Source organism: Narcine bancroftii, chromosome 4, assembly GCF_036971445.1.
Source record: "Narcine bancroftii isolate sNarBan1 chromosome 4, sNarBan1.hap1, whole genome shotgun sequence".
NCBI classification, from domain to species: Eukaryota; Metazoa; Chordata; class Chondrichthyes; order Torpediniformes; family Narcinidae; genus Narcine; species Narcine bancroftii.
The window spans coordinates 238,216,368-238,235,369 of record NC_091472.1 but is presented as its reverse complement, the minus strand read 5'-3'; the positions used below and the strand labels follow the sequence as shown (position 1 = coordinate 238,235,369).

At 39.9% G+C, this 19,002-nt stretch overlaps 1 protein-coding gene across 14 annotated transcripts in view; it reads right to left on the bottom strand.

Moving 5' to 3' along the window:
* LOC138761747 (melanophilin-like) overlaps nucleotides 1-19,002 on the bottom strand; it is a 228,375-nt gene that overhangs the window by 59,278 nt on the left and 150,095 nt on the right. For all 14 annotated transcript variants that reach the window (XM_069934432.1, XM_069934440.1, XM_069934443.1 and 11 more), the window contains one exon: nucleotides 18,001-18,208. In XM_069934432.1, the coding sequence (XP_069790533.1) occupies nucleotides 18,001-18,208 (208 nt within the window). The remainder of the gene's footprint in view (nucleotides 1-18,000; nucleotides 18,209-19,002) is intronic.

Genomic DNA, 19,002 nt, shown 5'->3' with positions numbered 1-19,002 from the left:
GTCCATTGCTCCCTGATAGTGTCAACAGAAGTAGTGTGGTGGAGAAGGCACATAGTGTACTTGTCTTTATTTGTTGGGGCATTGAGTATTGTTACGAGCCCTAAGGACCCTAAAACCCAGCAGCAATAGATATTCACCGAGGCAAATGGTTACTTAAACAAAAGTTGCTTTTAATTATCTTTAAACACGAAAATAAAAACAAACTTTAACTTATCTATTATTAACTTACTTAACCCTCTTCTAATTCTAAGTGTATGTAATGTGTGCGTAAGTTCAGAAAAGTTCTTTGATTCACAGTCCAATCTCACTTCTCATTCTTCCAAGTTCACTGGTTACAGGCAATTCTTATATTGTGCACAGAATTTAACATGTATTACGTTCACCAGGCTTTGGTGCTCGAAAGGTAAATGTTTACTGCTCAGGAAGGTTCTTGTAGGGTTTGCAGAGAGAGATTTGTTATTCCAGGACATCCACAATTGAAGTACTTCCATTAGTCACCTCAGTGTCTTGCTGATGAAACTTGCCCCATCAGGGTTCTCCAGATGATAACCGCTTTCTTTGAGGTCACCACAGAGTTCATTTCTGTTTCCCTTATTCCAAATGAAACATTAGACAGCCAGTCCTCTCCTCTTGCATGAACCACAAGAGCTGACTTGGCCATCTTCCACACTGGAGCTTCTGTTTCAGTTCCACCAGCTTCTGCTACTTGACACTACTGTCTATCTCTCTCTCATCCACTCCAAGATCGAGACAGCCTGTTTGACTCTCTCTGCTTGCAAAACCACATGACCCTCTTACAACAGCAAGTCTTCTGTAGATAATAGGGCACCAGCCTGCTCTTTCATTTGTTGCTTTTCGGTAAACAACAACACATCAGTGACCCCTCTGAGCACTCTTCAAAGCTCCTGCAAAAAGATGTGAGAAGCCTCTATATCTCCTCTGTTGCTTTAAAGACAATAGTCCATTTATTCCACAACATCAGTACGACTTGTGAAGTCTCCATAGGCATTCTTCAAAGTTTCTGTAATTCAAATTTAATCTGTTTTAAAGTGTTTGTATGTAACCTACTCTAACCTTTCCCAATTCATCTCCCAAAAATATGTCTGTACACTGTCACAGTATACAAGCTAGGAGGTTATGTTGCAGGTCTTATAAAACTTTGGTAAAGTGAGTTTTGAGCGCGATTCTGACTGACTCATTATAGGAAGGATGCAAAGGTTTTGGGGAGAGTGCAGAAGTTGTTCTCCAGAACATTACCTGGAGAATGAGAGCAGTGGCCAAAAGGAGTGTAGGAAAAAAAAATTGGATTGTTTTCTCTGGAACACGGGAGGCTGAGGGGTGAGGACAGGTTTATAAAATTATACGGCAGAATAGGGGAGAAATTGGAGACTTTTTCCCAGGGTGGAAATACCAAATACAATAGGGCCTAGTTTTTTAGTGATTCAAGATAAGTTTAAAGGAGATTTATGATCCAATTGTCTCACACAGAGAGTGGTTGGTGCCTGGAACACACTGCCAAGGAGGTGGTTGAAGCAGATACTACATTGAAGACATGCACATGAACAAGCTGGGAATGGAGGGATATGGACCACTTTCAGGCTGATAGAATAAGTATAATTTGGCTTCATGGCTGGCACAGTGTGAACCAAGCCGTATGTTTCTGTGCTGTACGGATCTTTGTTCTGCGGTCATGCTAGCAATATTATTCCAGAGTACTTCGGGGATTTCATTCTCACAATGGATCAGAATTTTGCATCAAATATAAAATCTCATAATTGAAATGAAAAATTGGAGAACAAAAACAGAAGGGAAAATACATTAAGGATGTAAATTGCATGTTAACCTCTGTTGAGATGCCACAGGTATGAGGGAGGCTCGCAGGGTTTGATTATCTCCTGTATTTGAGGCATTGTGCTCAATACAAGAGGCCAAACAACTGGAATTTAGCAGCAGAGAGGAAATTTGGAGAAAATAATTGAAAAGAATTCTGTGCAGGTAAGAGGAGGTTTGGATAGGAGTTAAATAGGAAAAATTGCATATACAGGGGTCTTGAGAGTAGAGATCAGAGACACCACAGAGCTCTAAAGGGGTCAACCACCCATTCCTAATACCAGCAGCTCCTTACAGGCTTTAAACAGCCTGTTGGAGGAGCCGATGGTGCTTCAAAGTAAAATCCTGTTCCGAAGATGGTGGCACCTATGCTCGGCAGTGGTATCAAGAGGTTGCAGGGTCCGGAGAACATTGGCTGGCATACAGTGCCAGAAATGGGAAAGAACATGCCTCCACCCCCACCTATTAAGAAGGAGAAGTAGAGGACATGACCCTACAGGGAAGGTATCCACAGCAATGAACCAGTGAAGGGCTTAGTGGCTGAGGGATCCTTGCAGGCTGTGGGTGACGCAGTCAGGTGACTTCACATGGACAGTGGGTTGCTGGAAACTGGCTCATGGGAACCAGGTATAGGAGCCAGAATTCAAAATGGTGCTGAGTGCAGGAAGGGTTCTTGAAGAGCCTCAGGCACTGAAGGCTTTCTGATCACATCAGAGGTCAGGTTGCAACTGCAGAGACTGTGGGAATTCTGGAGGAGAATCCACAGACACTCAGACTATGAAGGGACACTATTGCTTCTCTTTCTCGCTTACTGTAAGTGATGCCAGGCAAGACTAATGCAACTGTCTTTACCTGCCTTAAGGCAAGCAGATAGCAATATTGTGTAATATTACATTTTCTGTGCTATTAAATAATAATAAAGGAACCATTAATCTTGGACCATTCATGGGAAGAAAAAGGGAGTCCATGTTTTAGGGCCTGAGACCTTCACCAGGAATCTGGAAAAACAGGCAGATATTTGGGCTCAGGCCTGAAACATTGATCGTTTTTCACTTCCTTTGGATACAGCAAGACCTGGTTAGTTTCTTCAGCACTTTTGGGTACTGAATGGAAGGAAAATATTTAGGAACTTCAATTCTTTGAGTTATTTTTACTCCTTTCATGCATTCGCATTTTAAAATTTTTTAACTGATCTTTTTTTAAATCATCTATTTTCCAGACATTTTCTTCCTTGGCTAAAACTGCAACAATGTATTTGATGATTTGATGGTCTGTGTAGAGCTGAGCAAGACAATCATTGCTGGCAATACAAAAAAATGCAGGAGGCAAATTGCATGGGTTATCCTCTCTTTCTGAAACTGACAGGTACTGCTATTTTGCAAAATTTACCCTTTACTCTTAACTTGATGGAATCCTGAGAACTTGTATGCAAGTTCTTTTATTTTGCTAAACCTATTTGTTTCTGAAAGAACAGGGGTGTCAAACTCAAATTCATAGAGGGCCAAAATTAAAAACTTAGACTAAGTCGTGGGCCAAACTAAATATTCATTGAATATGTAATGTTAAATTTTTTCTTATTAAAATAAATGTTTAATAATAGTTTTGTTTAAACTCTTTCCAGAAGAAGCATTAACAAATGAGAAATAAAATATAAAATAAAGTTTGCTGTAAAACTAGACTTCTTTTCATCTCCTCCACCTTCTGGAGCTTTTGCTTCTCGTTCAGATCCTTATACCTGTCCTGGTGTTTCGTTTCATAGTGTAAGGGATACTGGAATGTGAGGAGTCAAGCAAGTGCTCATTAAAAATGAAGTATTATGGGTTAAATCAGGGTGAAGGGATGCTGGAATGGGAGGAAGGGTTATAAAAGTATAATAAAATAAGGATCTTCAAAACAGGATAGCAAGTAGATAGCTTTAGCAAGTCTTGGAGATTGATTAATGAGTAAAGAACAAAGACATGATATTTCCCAGCTAACAAGTTTGCAGGAAGGCACATAAACTGATAAGAAGTTAGAATCCACGTGGGCAGAATTACCTAATGCTAAACCAATCCAGGAGGCAGAAGAATGTTAGGGGGAAGGTATCTCTGTACTGAAATGAAATGTATAAAAGTTGGGTCAGCCTCAGTATCTGTATGTATTCCCAGGGTAAGGGGAAGCACCCAACTTTGCATTGTTGTAATAGTATAATAAAAGTTCTTTGTTCTCAATTTTTGTCTCGAGCAAATTCTGTGAAGGTGCTTCTGTTTCTCACAAATGGGGACTCGTCCGGGATCCCATCCGGGATCCCACTCCCTCCACTGACAGAGTGCCTGACGACGAGGGTAGGTGCACCCCGGCTGATTCAGCTGGACTCACGGACGGCGGGTGACTTGTCAGTGGACAAAGCGAGTGATATCCGGGAAGAGGCATTGAGAACAAACGACGGGAGGATGTTAAGGAAGCGCGCTAGGAATAGCTACTGGATCTGGTAAGAGAAATTTTACTTACTTGTTAGTATGGGAGGTGTGAGTAGCAAGGGAAATAGTCCTAAGGAAGGACGGGACAATCAGATAACTAAGCAAAGTCCGTTAGGATTAATGCTATCTGATTGGGGTGCGGGGAGAACCCGTGGGAAGGACAAACAGACCATGGTCAGGTATTCCAGTATGGAATGGGTTAAAAGTCTGATTAAAGGGAGTTCAGTATATTGGCCAAAGCTCGGATCCGAGGATGACTGGATGTGTCAAGCATTGAACATCTGGCTCTATCAAAATCAAAGAGATAATATTGAGAGCAGAGAATATACAGCCTGCTGGCTCAGTGGATCGGTTGATCAACTGGTTTTGAATGAAAAGGAATGTAAGGACAAGAAGGATGAGGAACCTTTTGTCCCTGAAACACAAGGATGGGATGTGTTACATTCCCTTCCTCCACCTTATGCTCCTCCTATGCCGGCTCCTATCTGTCCCCCCTCCTATGCTCTACCCTTCTGCACCTTCCCCTCCTCCCCCACAGCTAAAGAAAGGAGAAGAAAGTAGGGGTGGTATAATGACCCTTCACAAAGTACTTGATTACCACCTCTATTGACAAGAGAGAGAGGCGACTTTAATTCAGAGCAGTGTGAGACCCTCCGGGAAGAAAGGGCAGAACCCTTTGATTCATTTCCCAGAGAGCAGGAATCTAGACATTATAAAGGAGAGGATAAGCCAGAAATTAACTGGATGAGACCTTTTTTTTTAAATTTTTATTTTTCACACCATAAATCACGTTAGCCATGATATACACTTTTTCTTTTTCACACATATACAGTGACTTTTTCTCCCCCCCCCTCCCTCCTCCCAAGCCACCCCCCCACCCCCCCCCTCATCCATTTTAGGTATACAATCTAGGTTGCATTAAGCCAGTCAGACAATGTTGTCATTCAACAAAAATACACCAGAAATTCTACTGAGTCCATTCTTTTCTTTTCTTCTCCTTCCATCAACTTAGGTAATGTTTGTTCCCGGTAGGTTTTCGCTATTGTATTTAATGTAAGGCTCCCATACTTGTTCGAATATTTCAATATTATTTCTTAAACTATATGTTATTTTTTCTAATGGAATATATTTATTCATTTCTATATACCATTGTTGTATTTTCAAATTATCTTCCAATTTCCAGGTTGACATAATACATATTTTTGCTACGGCTAGTGCTATCTTAACAAATCTTTTTTGTGCATCCTCCAAGTCAATTCCAAATTCTTTATTTTTTATGTTAGTTAGGAGAAAGATCTCTGGATTCTTTGGTATATTGTTTTCTGTTATTTTATTTAATATCTGATTGAGATCATCCCAAAATTTTTCTACTCTCTCACATGTCCAGATTGCATGAATTGTTGTTCCCCTTTCTTTTTTACATCGAAAACATCTATCAGATACTGTTGGGTCCCATTTATTTAACTTTTGCGGTGTAATGTATAGTCTGTGTAACCAATTATATTGTATCATACGCAGCCTCGTATTTATTGTATTTCTCATCGTTCCAGAACATAATTTCTCCCATGTTTCCTTTTTTATCTTTATATTTAAATCTTGTTCCCATTTTTGTTTAGTTTTACCATTTGTTTCCTCATTCTCCTTTTCTTGCAGTTTAATATACATATTTGTTATAAATCTTTTGATTAACATTGTATCTGTAATCACATATTCAAGGTTACTTCCCTCTGGTAAACTCAAATTGCTTCCTAATTTATCTTTCAAGTAGGATCTCAGTTGGTAATATGCCAGTGCTGTATCTCCAGTTATATTGTACTTATCTCTCATTTGTTCAAAGGATAAGAATCTACTTCCTGAAAAACAATTTTCTATTCTTTTAATCCCTTTTTTTTCCCATTTTCTAAAGGAAAGGTTGTCTATTGTAAAAGGGAGTAGCTTATTTTGCGTCAATATTAGTTTTGGTAATTGATCATTTGTTTTATTTCTTTCTACATGAATCTTCTTCCAAATATTGAGGAGATGGTGTAATACTGGAGAACTTCTATGTTGTACCAATTTTTCGTCCCATTTATATAATATGTGTTCAGGTATCTTTTCCCCTATTTTATCTAATTCTAATCTCGTCCAGTCTGGTTTTTCCCTTGTTTGATGAAAATCTGATAGGTATCTTAATTGTGCGGCTCTATAATAATTTTTGAAGTTTGGCAATTGTAAGCCTCCTTGTTTATACCATTCTGTTAATTTATCTAGTGTATCCTCGGTTTCCCCCCTCTCCATAAAAATTTCCTTATTATTTTCTTTAACTCTTTGAAGAATTTTTCTGTCAGTTGTATTGGCAATGCCTGAAATAAGTATAGTATCCTTGGAAAAATGTTCATTTTAATACAGTTTATCCTTCCTATCAGTGTTAGTGGTAGCTCTTTCCAATGCTCTAAATCGTCCTGTAATTTTTTCATTAGTGGATTGTAATTGAGTTTATATAATTGGCCTAGATTTTTGTTTATTTGTACACCTAGGTATCTTATTGCCTGCATTTGCCATCTGAATGGGGATTCCTTCTTAAATTTTGAGAAATCCGCGTTGTTCATAGGCATTGCTTCACTTTTATTTACGTTTATCTTGTATCCCGACACTTCTCCATATTCCTTCAATTTCTTATATAATTCTTTTATTGATAGTTCTGGTTCTGTTAAGTACACTATCACATCATCCGCAAATAGACTGATTTTATATTCCCTGTCTTTTATTTTTATTCCTTTTATATTATTATCTATTCTTATCAATTCTGCTAGTGGTTCTATAGCTAGCGCAAACAATAACGGTGATAGTGGGCATCCCTGCCGCGTTGACCTGCTTAAGTTAAATTGCTTTGATACATGTCCATTTACTGTCACTTTCGCTAACGGTCCCTTATATAATGCTTTAATCCAATTAATATACTTCTCCGGTAAAATGAATTTTTGCAAAACTTTGAACAAATAATTCCATTCTACTCTGTCGAAGGCCTTCTCTGCGTCTAAAGCAACTGCTACTGCAGGTGCTTTATTTCGTTCTACTGCATGAATTAAGTTAATAAATTTACAAATATTGTCTGTTGTGCGTCTTTTTTTGATAAATCCAGTTTGGTCTAAATTTACCATTTTCGGTACCTGTTCTGCTAATCTGTTTGCTAATAGTTTAGCTATTATCTTATAATCTGTGTTTAGCAAAGATATTGGTCTATATGACGCTGGTGAGAGTGGATCTTTCCCTTGTTTTAGTATCACTGTAATTATTGCTGTTTTACATGAATCTGGTAAGTTTTGTGTCTCATCAATCTGGTTGATTACATCCAGGAGGGGCGGTATTAATAGGTCTTTAAATGCTTTGTAGAATTCTATTGGGAGTCCATCCTCTCCTGGTGTCTTATTATTTGGTAATTTTTTTATTATCTCTTGTATTTCTACTGTTCCAAATGGTTCTGTTAATTTATTTTGTTCCTCTATTTGTAGTTTTGGTAGTTCAATTTTAGTCAAAAATTCATCTATTTTCCCTTCTTTGCCTTCGTTTTCAGTTCGGTATAATTGTTCATAGAATTCTCTGAAGTTTTCCTTAATTTCTTTTGGATTATATGTAATTTGTTTGTCTTTTTTCCTTGTTGCCAATACCATTTTCTTAGTTTGCTCTGTCTTAAGCTGCCATGCTAAGATTTTGTGTGTTTTTTCACCTAGTTCATAATATTTCTGTTTTGTCTTCATTATATTCTTCTCCACCTTATATGTTTGTAATGTTTCATATTTTATTTTTTTATCTGCCAATTCTCTTCTTTTAGTTGTATCTTCCTTCATTGCTAATTTTTTTTCTATGTTTACTATTTCCCTTTCCAACTACTCTGTTTCCTGATTATAGTCCTTCTTCATCTTGGTTACATAACTTATTATTTGCCCTCTGATGAACGCTTTCATTGCATCCCATAGTATAAACTTATCTTCCACTGATTCCGTATTTACTTCAAAATACATTTTTAATTGTTTTTCAATAAATTCTCTAAAATCCTGCCTTTTAAGTAGCATGGGGTTTAATCTCCATCTATACATTCTTGGAGGGATGTCCTCTAGCTTTACTGTCAGTATTAAGGGTGAATGGTCCGATAGCATTCTCGCTTTATATTCTGTTTTTCTTACTCTATCCTGCATACTAGCTGATAACAGAAATAGGTCTATTCTTGAGTATGTTTTATGTCTAGCCGAGTAGTATGAGTATTCCTTTTCTTTTGGGTTTTGTTTCCTCCATATGTCCACAAGTTTCATTTCTTGCATTGATTTAATTATAAATTTGGTTACTTTGTTCTTCCTGTTAATTTTTTTCCCCGTTTTATCCATATTTGGATCCAAATTCAGATTGAAATCCCCTCCTATTAGTATGTTCCCTTGAGTATTAGCTACCTTCAAAAAGATATCTTGCATAAACTTTTGATCTTCTTCGTTAGGTGAATATATATTAAGTAGATTCCAAAGCTCCGAATATATCTGACATTTTATCATAACATATCTCCCTGCTGGATCTATTATTTCCTCTTCTATTTTAAATGGCACATTTTTGCTAATTAATATAGCCACTCCTCTTGCTTTTGAATTATACGATGCTTCTGTTACATGTCCTACCCAATCTCTCTTTAATTTCTTGTGCTCCAATTCAGTTAAGTGTGTTTCTTGGACAAATGCTATATCTATTTTTTCCTTTTCCAGTAAATTTAGTAGTTTCTTCCTTTTAATTTGGTTATGTATTCCATTAATATTTAAAGTCATATAGTTCAGCGTAGCCATTTTATATTTTGTTTATCTTCTCTTTCCGTTTTTCCATCATTACCTTTCCTCCTTTTCCATTTCTGTTTTCTTATTTTCAACTCTTTACAAGACAACATTCCTACAACATCCAACATTTTCCTTATTCTCCTATTTCTATCTTCTTTATCCCCAATCTCCCCTTCCCCTCCTGAGTTGTCCTTTATCCCTTGTCGGACAACCACATCTCCCCTCTCCATTTGGATTTGCGAATCCACTCGCAAGCGTCAACTGATTTTGCAGTGACCGCTATTTTCCCCCACCCAGCCCCCCCCCCAGAAAAGATTTCACTTTTCATATGTCACAAAGGTCACTCTTTTAATTCCCTCCTTATTCTCTCTATTCCATTACCTTCCCTTATTAATTCTTGTCTATACTATCTATATTTTCCTCTAATTACAGATACATTCACGTATGCACATTGTCTCTATTCACTCTTATACCTCTTTACCCGCATACATATCAATCGTGGTCATTTTTACCCTCATTACCCATCTTCATCCCTCAGTCTATTTTTGTCTTTACCCACATACATATCAATCGTGATCATTTTTACTCTCATTACCCGTCTTCATCCCTCAGTCTATTTTTGTAATTGTTCTGCAAATTTTCGTGCTTCTTCTGGATCCGAGAATAGTCTGTTTTGTTGTCCTGGAATAAATATTTTCAATACCGCAGGATGCTTCAGTATAAATTTATACCCTTTCTTCCATAAAATCGCCTTAGCTGTATTGAACTCTTTTCTCTTCTTTAGGAGTTCAAAACTTATATCTGGATAAATGAAGATTTTTTGCCCTTTATACTCCAGTGGTTTGTTGCCCTCTCTTACTTTTTCCATTGTCTTCTCCAGTACCTTTTCTCTTGTAGTATATCTTAGGAATTTTACTACAATAGATCTTGGTTTTTGTTGTGGTTGTGGTTTAGAGGCCAATGCTCTATGTGCCCTTTCTATTTCCATTTCTTGCTGTAGTTCTGGACATCCTAGGGTCTTAGGGATCCACTCTTTTATAAACTCCCTCATATTCTTGCCTTCTTCATCTTCCTTAAGGCCCACTATCTTTATGTTATTTCTTCTGTTATAATTTTCCATTATATCTATTTTTTGAGCTAGTAGTTCTTGTGTCTCTTTAGTTTTTTTATTAGATTTTTTAAGTCTTTTTTAAGTCTTCTACCTCCATTTCTGCTGCTACTGCCCGTTCTTCCATCTTGTCCATTTTTTTCCCCATTTCTGTTAAGGTCATCTCTATTTTATTCATTTTCTCTTCTGTGTTGTTTATTCTTTTTCTTAAATCATTAAATTCCTGTGTTTGCCATTCTTTAAATGACTCCATGTATCCTTTAATAAGAGAAAGTACCTTCTTTATCTTGCCTTTCTTTTCTTCTTCTATTTCACTGTACTCTTCCTCTTCCTCTTCTTCTTCCTCTGGGTTGGCCATCTGTTGTTTCTTTGTTGCCCTTTCCTTCTCTTCTTTCTTGTTTCTATTGTCTTCTGTGGTCTCTTCTTGCTGCAGGTGTTCTGCAGCTGTCGTTGCCGGCTGTGGAGATCGACTCCCCAGCTGGTCCCCCCTCCCGTCGGTGTGTTTTTTTTCATGCGCGGTTGCGCACTTGTACTCGGCTCTGCGAGCCATTGTTGTAGTTCTTTTTCTACCGACCTGAGGAAGCGGGCTCCTCTCTCCACAGCGGGCCTCTTCGGACAGGTAAGGCCTTCACCTTTTTCCTCTGTTGTCTTCTCTTCCTCTCTTCTTACCGTTGATTTTGATTTTTCTTTTTTTGTCTCCATCTTCTTTCCACCTTTATACTCACTTTTCTTTAACTTTTATTTCTGTGCCTTTGTATTTTCTCTTGTTTTTCCCGACTTTTCTGGAGAGGGCTGGAGTTCTCCGTCCGGCCACTACTCCATCACGTGACTCCTCCAACTGGATGAGACCTTTACGGGAAGTTCCCATGGGAGGGGGTCTCAGTTTCGTAAATGTGCCCATGACTAGTACGGAGGTGCGTAATTTTAAGAGAGAATGCCCAATAAACAGAAAGGAAAGGCTAAGATTTTGATGCAGGCAGTCAAGGAAGTCGTTGAGGGACAGCATGAAAAGGGTAGGGGTTGTGTGCCAGCTCCTGGACATTGGGAGGAGCTCCGGGAGTGGGAGAGTAGAGACCAGAGCAGGGGCAAGGGTCGAGGGGAATTCCGGGGATGACGACCATTCCCGAGACCTCGTGGTAATCACGGTAGGAATTGGGAAACAGGAGCATTAGTTTGCTACCATTGTAAAAAGGAGGCACATTTTAAGAGAGAATGCCCAATGCAAGCCAGGGAGACGTGATCTTACGCACTGATGTGTTGGAATATAGGGGTTAATTAATCGTGGGGAGTGTGTGGAGTGTGTGCTTATGTATTGTTCAGTTTGTGTGCATGGATCCAGTACTATGTGGCAGTTTAATGTTTACCTCATGGTGAAGGGAAAGAGTAATGTAAGTAAGGGGCAGCCACAGTATGTAGCAAAGTTGGCTGATTACAGTAGGTAATCGTCTGGTCCCAAAATAAAAAAGAGAGGATATGTATGAAACAATTTAGTAGGAATGTTAAGGCAAAAGGAGGTGTTGATTAGCACAAACAAAAAGAATCTGACAGAGACTGTCAGAAACAAAGAGAATGGAATCAGTAAGAAGCTAAGACAGAAGGAGGTGTTTAGTAAGAAGAATATGGCCAGATGAGAACAAAGAAATAATTAGAAATATCTGGGGTATGAATTGATTTCTGATCAAAACAACAGGATATTCTGACCTTGAGGATTTTAAAAAAGATGGGAGCTCTACACCCCAGATAACTGCAGAGCAGGAAATTACTTGTGATAAATCTTATGCAAGAAATCTAGCAAACGAGGCCAACTTTTGTTCTGTTTGATAAGGTTGAGCTATATAAACTGTAGAGACTGGACAGTAGAGGTCAGTCTTGGGGAGTAGCTCACTGTGCAGGTGACCTATGAACTAATGACTGAACCAGAGCTCTGTTAAGCTTTATTCTTATGCTGTGTAATAAACTGATTCTCCTATCACTTCATTTAACGAACACGCTGGACACAGACGACACATAAACTAAATTCTTCTTCTTTGGCTTGGCTTCGCGGACGAAGATTTATGGAGGGGGTAAAAGTCCACGTCAGCTGCAGGCTCGTTTGTGGCTGACAAGTCCGATGCGGGACAGGCAGACACGGATGCAGCGGCTGCAGGGGAAAATTGGTTGGTTGGGGTTGGGTGTTGGGTTTTTCCTCCTTTGCCTTTTGTCAGTGAGGTGGGCTAAATTAAGGGTAGGGTAAAGCCAGAGTCCGACAGATGGTGGCAGATTATGAATAGGGGAGTCACGGTTCTCAGTCAATACACACCGTGGGGCTGCACGGAGAACCATTGGTAAATTTAAGCATAGAACCCCACAGTGACAAGATGACCTTTTTAGTAGATTCTGGGGCAGCCCGGTCTAGTATTTTACAACCACCCGAGGGTGTTAAGACAGAGGGGACAGTGATGATTTCGGGAGTAGGAGGAAGAGACTTTACAGTCCCTGTATTAAGAGATGTAAGAATACAAATGGGAGAATAACAGAGGATATTTTACTAGTTCCCCAAGCTGGAGTTTGTTTGTTAGGACGAGATTTACAGGACCAATTGGCTATCGGCACCAGACCACAGAAATCAAGCATCAGGGTTCAATTGTATGTGTTAAGCGAGGAAGATCGAGAACTAATAAATCCTGGAGTATGGGTAGAAAGAGGCAATAGAGGAGTGTTAGATATTCCTCCCCTGCAAGTTACTTTAAAAGATTCTGAGCAAGTAATTAGACGAAAACAGTATCCAATTCCTATGGCTGGCCGAAAGGGGCTGCAGCCAGTAATTGACCAGTTGGTGAAAGATGGTATACTCGAACCTTGTATGTCACCTTTTAATACTCAAATTTTACCTGTCCAAAAACCAGACGGTACCTATCGATTAGTGCAGGACTTGAGGGAGCTGAACAAAATTATTCTCCCCCATCACCCGGTTGTACCTAATCCCTATACAATAATGGGTAAAATCGATCCACATAGTAAATGGTTTAGTGTGATTGACCTCAAAGATGCTTTCTGGACCTGTCCGTTAGCAACAGGGAGCAGAGACATGTTTGCCTTTGAATGGGAAAATCCTTTTACTGGACGCAAGAATCAATATCGGTGGATGGTCCTTCCCCAGGGCTTTACAGAATCACCAAATTTATTCGGTCAGGTCTTAGAACAAATACTAGATGAGGCTCCTCAGAGAGAGAATTGTCAGTTGATACAATATGTTGATGATTTGTTAATTACGGGAAAAACGTATGAATTAGCTAAACAGTATACTGTTGAACTTTTGAATTTTCTTGAGATTAAGGGTGTCAGGGTGAGCGAATCCAAATTAAAATTTGTTCAATTAGAAGTTAAATAATTAGGTCATCTGGTAAGTCAGGGAACTAGGAAAATAAGACCAGAGAGGATACGTGGTATATTACAGATCCCGCCCCGAGAATGCCCAAGAACTTAGGAAATTCCTTGGTTTAGTGGGATACTGTAGAATCTGGATTGAAAATTATTCTAGCCTGGTCAGATTTCTCTATGATAAACTCACGATTCTAGGGGGCGAAGCTGTTGTCTGGACAGAGGAAGAGATTAAAGATTTTAACTTGGTGAAACAGTGCCTTATTAGTGCCCCAGTGTTGGCTTTACCCAACCTAAATAAGCCATTTGACCTATATACCAATGCGAAAGGAGGTGTAGCCACCGGAGTACTAACACAAGAGAGGGCAGGCTGTAGGCAGCCAGTTGCTTTTCTGTCAAAAGTTTTAGACCCTGTTTGTCATGATTGGCCAGAGTGTGTGCAAGCCATCGCAGCCACTGCTATTTTAGATGAGGAAGGACGAAAGATTATGTTTGGTGCCCCGATGATAGTTCACACTCCTCACACAGTCTGCAATATTCTCTTACGATGTGCTGGAAGGTGACTCACAGACTCTAGAATTTTAAAATATGAAGCGATCCTAATGGATAGGGATGATTTGACCCTGAGTATGAATAAAGAACACAATCCAGCAGCTTTCTTGGTTTCTCCAAATTCTGACAATACCATAAATGAGTTAGAGCATGTATGTTTAGAGGTAATAGATTTACAGACCAAAATTAGAGAGTATTTAAGTGATGAGCCTTTACAGGAGGGTGAAATTTGGTTTATTGATGGATCTTCTTGTTGCATTGATGGCACTCGCTATAGCGGGTATAGTGTAGTGGATGGGAAAGAAGGAGTGGTGATTGAAGCCAGTCGCCTTTCCGGTCATTGGTCAGCACAATCTTGTGAATTGTATGCCCTCTGTAGAGCTCTCCAGGGTCTAGAGAACAAGGTGGGCACGATCTACACAGACTCAGAGTATGCTTTTGGTGTAGTGCACACCTTTGGGGAGATCTGGAAAGAGCGGGGAATGATAACTGGAAAAGGACAAAAGTTGATCCATGAAAACTTAATTGTCCAATCTCTAGATGCTCTTACATTACCTGAGGAAATAGCTGTAGTTCATGTATGGAGCCATCAAACTGGTGACAGTCCTGAAGCACAGGGGAACAGACAGGCAGATGCAGCTGCCAAACAGGCTGTGCTCACGGAGATAATAGACATGCAGCTGTTACTGCCCACCCCTGGAATATACTATTCATTCTATTAAGCCTGGCGATTGGGTATATGTAAAAGCATCGCAAGATCACCAACTAAAACCTGTCTGGGATGGCCCCTATTGTGTACTTTTGATTACAGACACTGCAGTGCGAACAAAAGAAAAGGGGTGAACTCAAATACAACGAATTAAACAAGCTGCTGATCCATGGACTAAAGACATTGATAATCTACCCTCCACCGGGCGTGCTGTCCTTCATCCTTCTGATCTGAAAGTTACACTACGCCGGGAAAAAGTGCTGTAATGTTGTTTTTACCATTTACTGTATTGTTTACTTGTTGTTTCCCCGTTTTTAGGACATCCCTAAATTACTCACGATGTATTAAGTCCTCCTGGAATAGGGGCAGCAGAGGTGACAATTATTTACCTTTAGAATGTAGACAGGGCATAGATATAAAGTATAGTCATAGTGGGGTATGGGTTAATATAGGATCCCAACATGGACCAGGGGAACAGAACGGCTCTAGAGGAGTAGATTTGATTTGTATTTTGGCCTCTACAGGTATTAAAGAGAGAAGTTTTAAAGGGATAGCACAAAGGAGATGGTGGGACAAAGACAGACAGAATGGTAGTCAGGGTTGTACATGTGGCAGAGATAGAGTTAATACATATGCTAATGTTCACAGACAGGCTGCAACTCACAGGCTCAGTGATACTTATGCTAATGTTCGCAGACAAGCTGCAACTCACAGGTTAAGTGACAAGAAACACCCCTCCCCAACTTGGTCTCCTGTAAAGCATCCTTTGGGTCACACAGACATTCGGAATGTTAAAAAAACCACCACTGTAAGGGGAGTTCTAGCTGTAAACGAAGTAAGCTGCTCCAGAATACTAAAGCTGCTTGGCATTTAAATCGTTTAATCAGACTCCAGGCAGCCTTGGAGATCATCACCGAACAGATAGCAATGGCCCTGAATTTAGGGGCTGAAGAAAAACGACAGATACGAGCCACAGTTCAACAAAACCGCCTGACTCTCGATTACTCGTTGGCTGCTGAAGGCAGCGTTTGTGAAAGACTGGTTAATGACAATGCTCACAACAGTCAGGCGGTTAAAGACACTTCTTCAGGAGTTCGAAAATCTTCCCATGCCCAGGTTCAGACGGGGCAACCTTCTGATGAACTAGACTTTTTATTGGTAACTGGAGTCTGATACCCATAGCCCTTATAGCAGCTGGACTCGCTATTCTGGCCATTATGGTGCTCCCCTGCCTAAAGACTTGTGTGCAGTGTTTAATTCAACGGGCCCTTTGGCAGGTCACTACAACCCAAATGATGTATGCTTCCCAAACTCTGTCTGATGATGCTGAGGCCGCAGTTCATTTACTCACTCGCTGGGAAAGGGACCAAGCTTAACGGAACACTACCGAATGGGGATTTACTAAGCGTAGCTAAAGAAAAAGGGTGGATTGTAAGGGATACTGGAATGTGAGGAGTCAAGCAAGTGCTCATTAGAAATGAAGTATTATGGGTTAAATCAGGGTGAAGGGATGCTGGAATGGGAGGAAGGGTTATAAAAGTATAATAAAATAAGGATCTTCAAAACAGGATAGCAAGTAGATAGCTTTAGCAAGTCTTGGGGATTGATTAATGAGTAAAGAACAAAGACATGATATTTCCCAGCTAACAAGTTTGCAGGAAGGCACATAAACTGATAAGAAGTTAGAATCCACGTGGGCAGAATTACCTAATGCTAAACCAATCCAGGAGGCAGAAGAATGTTAGGGGGAAGGTATCTCTGTACTGAAATGAAATGTATAAAAGTTGGGTCAGCCTCAGTATCTGTGTGTATTCCCAGGGTAAGGGGAAGCACCCAACTTTGCATTGTTGTAATAGTATAATAAAAGTTCTTTGTTCTCAATTTTTGTCTCGAGCAAATTCTGTGAAGGTACTTCTGTTTCTCACAATAGTGTCGTCGTATGTTATATTCTTTAACTACAGACACGCTGGCTCCACACACAAGACAAATAGATTTGTCTTTTAAAATGTTGAACATATTGTCTGCCTCCCACCTGTCTTGAAAGGTCCTGTTTTCTGTCTTTCGTTTGGCCATTTTTCGTAAGGGGTTTATTACATGTGAGTTGGGCGACAGGTCTCAGATGCTAATGAAAGTAAAGAGAGGAGGTGGGGGCGATTAGCGGGCTGACGGGCCGGCGCCAACGCATTTGCAAAGCATTCTGGGATTTGTAGTATTAGCTGTGCATGCGCTATACTGGCGCGGCGGCCAGCGGGCCAGCTCTAATACATATTTGATATGATCTTGCGGGCCAAATATAATTATATCACGGGCCAAATGTGGCCCATGGGCCTGAGTTTGACATGTGTGTGATAGAATGAGGATAGGTCTAAAGGAATCCTGACCATAAGGAATCCATCAGCTGAAAGGTCTCCTCCAATCACATATTGTTGCCGAGTTAAAGTCAGCAAAATGACAAGAGGTTCAAGAAGCCACCTACATGAGAGCACATGCTTGAGCTGCTTGAGATTGAATGTCTGCTTTGGCTATTGGAAATTAAATATATTGAAGATTCCCATTCCAAAATGGCATTGATGCCTATCCCAAAGATGAAATGATTAAATACTATCTCTGCATTACATTTCATAATATATAGGATTGAAGGGCGTCTACTTAGAACAGTGATGCGGAGGTATTTTTTCAGCCAGAAGGTGGTAAATGTGTGGAATTTGTTGCCACAGTCAGTTGTGAAGGCTGTCATTGCATTTATTTAAGGCTGTGATTGATAAGTTCTTGATTAGCCAGGCCATCAAAGATTATGGGGAGAAGGCCAGGGAGTGGGGTTGAGTGGGAAAATGGATCAACTCATGATTAAATTTTTTTATGTATTTTTTTTAAAAAGTAAATAATTTCAGCCCATGAATCTATTCCATCTAATTTACACCCAATTAACCCACACCCCTAGTATGTTTTGAATGGTGGGAGGAAACAGGAGACTCTGGAGGAAATCTGTACAGACATGGGGAGAATGTACAAACTCCTTACAGACAGCGTGGGATTTGATCCCAGGTCCTGATCGCTGGCGCTGTAAAGGCATTGTGCTAACCTTAGGGTGAGGCAGACCCAATGGGCTGAATAGACATTGCTGCTCTGTCTTATCAATGTAGTCTATTTCATCGCATGCAAAACAGTTTTTATAGAAAACAAACATACCGAATTTTGGAGATTTCTCCAAGCTTTTCCTTCTTGCATTAATTTCCAATCGGACTTCTGTGTTGAATACTGGGTCCGTCATCAGGTTCTGACTCTTCTCCTGCAGGATGCTTCGAAACACCGAGACAAGAGCTGGATTTTCTATTGATCCCCTCCTGGAACCCTGTCCCACTGCACCATGGTCAGGGAAAGAAAGCTCTGAAAATGACTGTGAGAAAAATAGAAATGAATTAAAAAATAATGCTCTCTGCTAAAACCTCCAGTTGCAACAGACATTAGCCAATAAAATTAGGTGCAAGAACTGACCTGATAAACCCATTTTCAAGGGAATTGCTAGAGGAGTTGAACCATCAACCAGAACACTGTTAATTCCAAGATTCTCTGGGTTGACTGTTCATGTCTAAAGTGTCAGTAAGAGTCCTGTGAATGCCTACAGGAGTAGCAAGATGGAACGCAATAACCTTCCTTCATCCACTGGCAGACACTGTCTACACTATGCACTACATTACTCAGCCATGCTACTCTATTACCATCTCCCAAACCCATCATCTCACCTACCAAGAACGGCAAATGTAGATGGCATATCAGAACCACCATTACCTGCAGATTCCTTTCCAATCTTGAAATTCCTCCTGTAATGTGACTGATTGCACTCAAAGACAAGTGAGGGGTACAAACACGCTTTTAATAGCTTACAATCAATGGCCAGTAGATACAATAGTTCTCAAGTGAATCTGAGGTAAGGCAGGTGTAGAGCGCGTCGAAACAACCAAAGACTTGTTGATCCAAACCAAGGCTTTTATTAACTAAAAGACTGGAGCATATCACATGTAGGTCGACCAGTCCAGAATGACCTGGTCTGGCTAGGAGCAATCCTTTAAGACCTGCCAGTAGGCGTGGCTACACTCTCAGCCAATCACAGTCATCCTACATTACAATCTGAACATATACACATTGGTGATAGAATCTGTACTCTCACAGCAGGAAAATCAAGGTTTATAT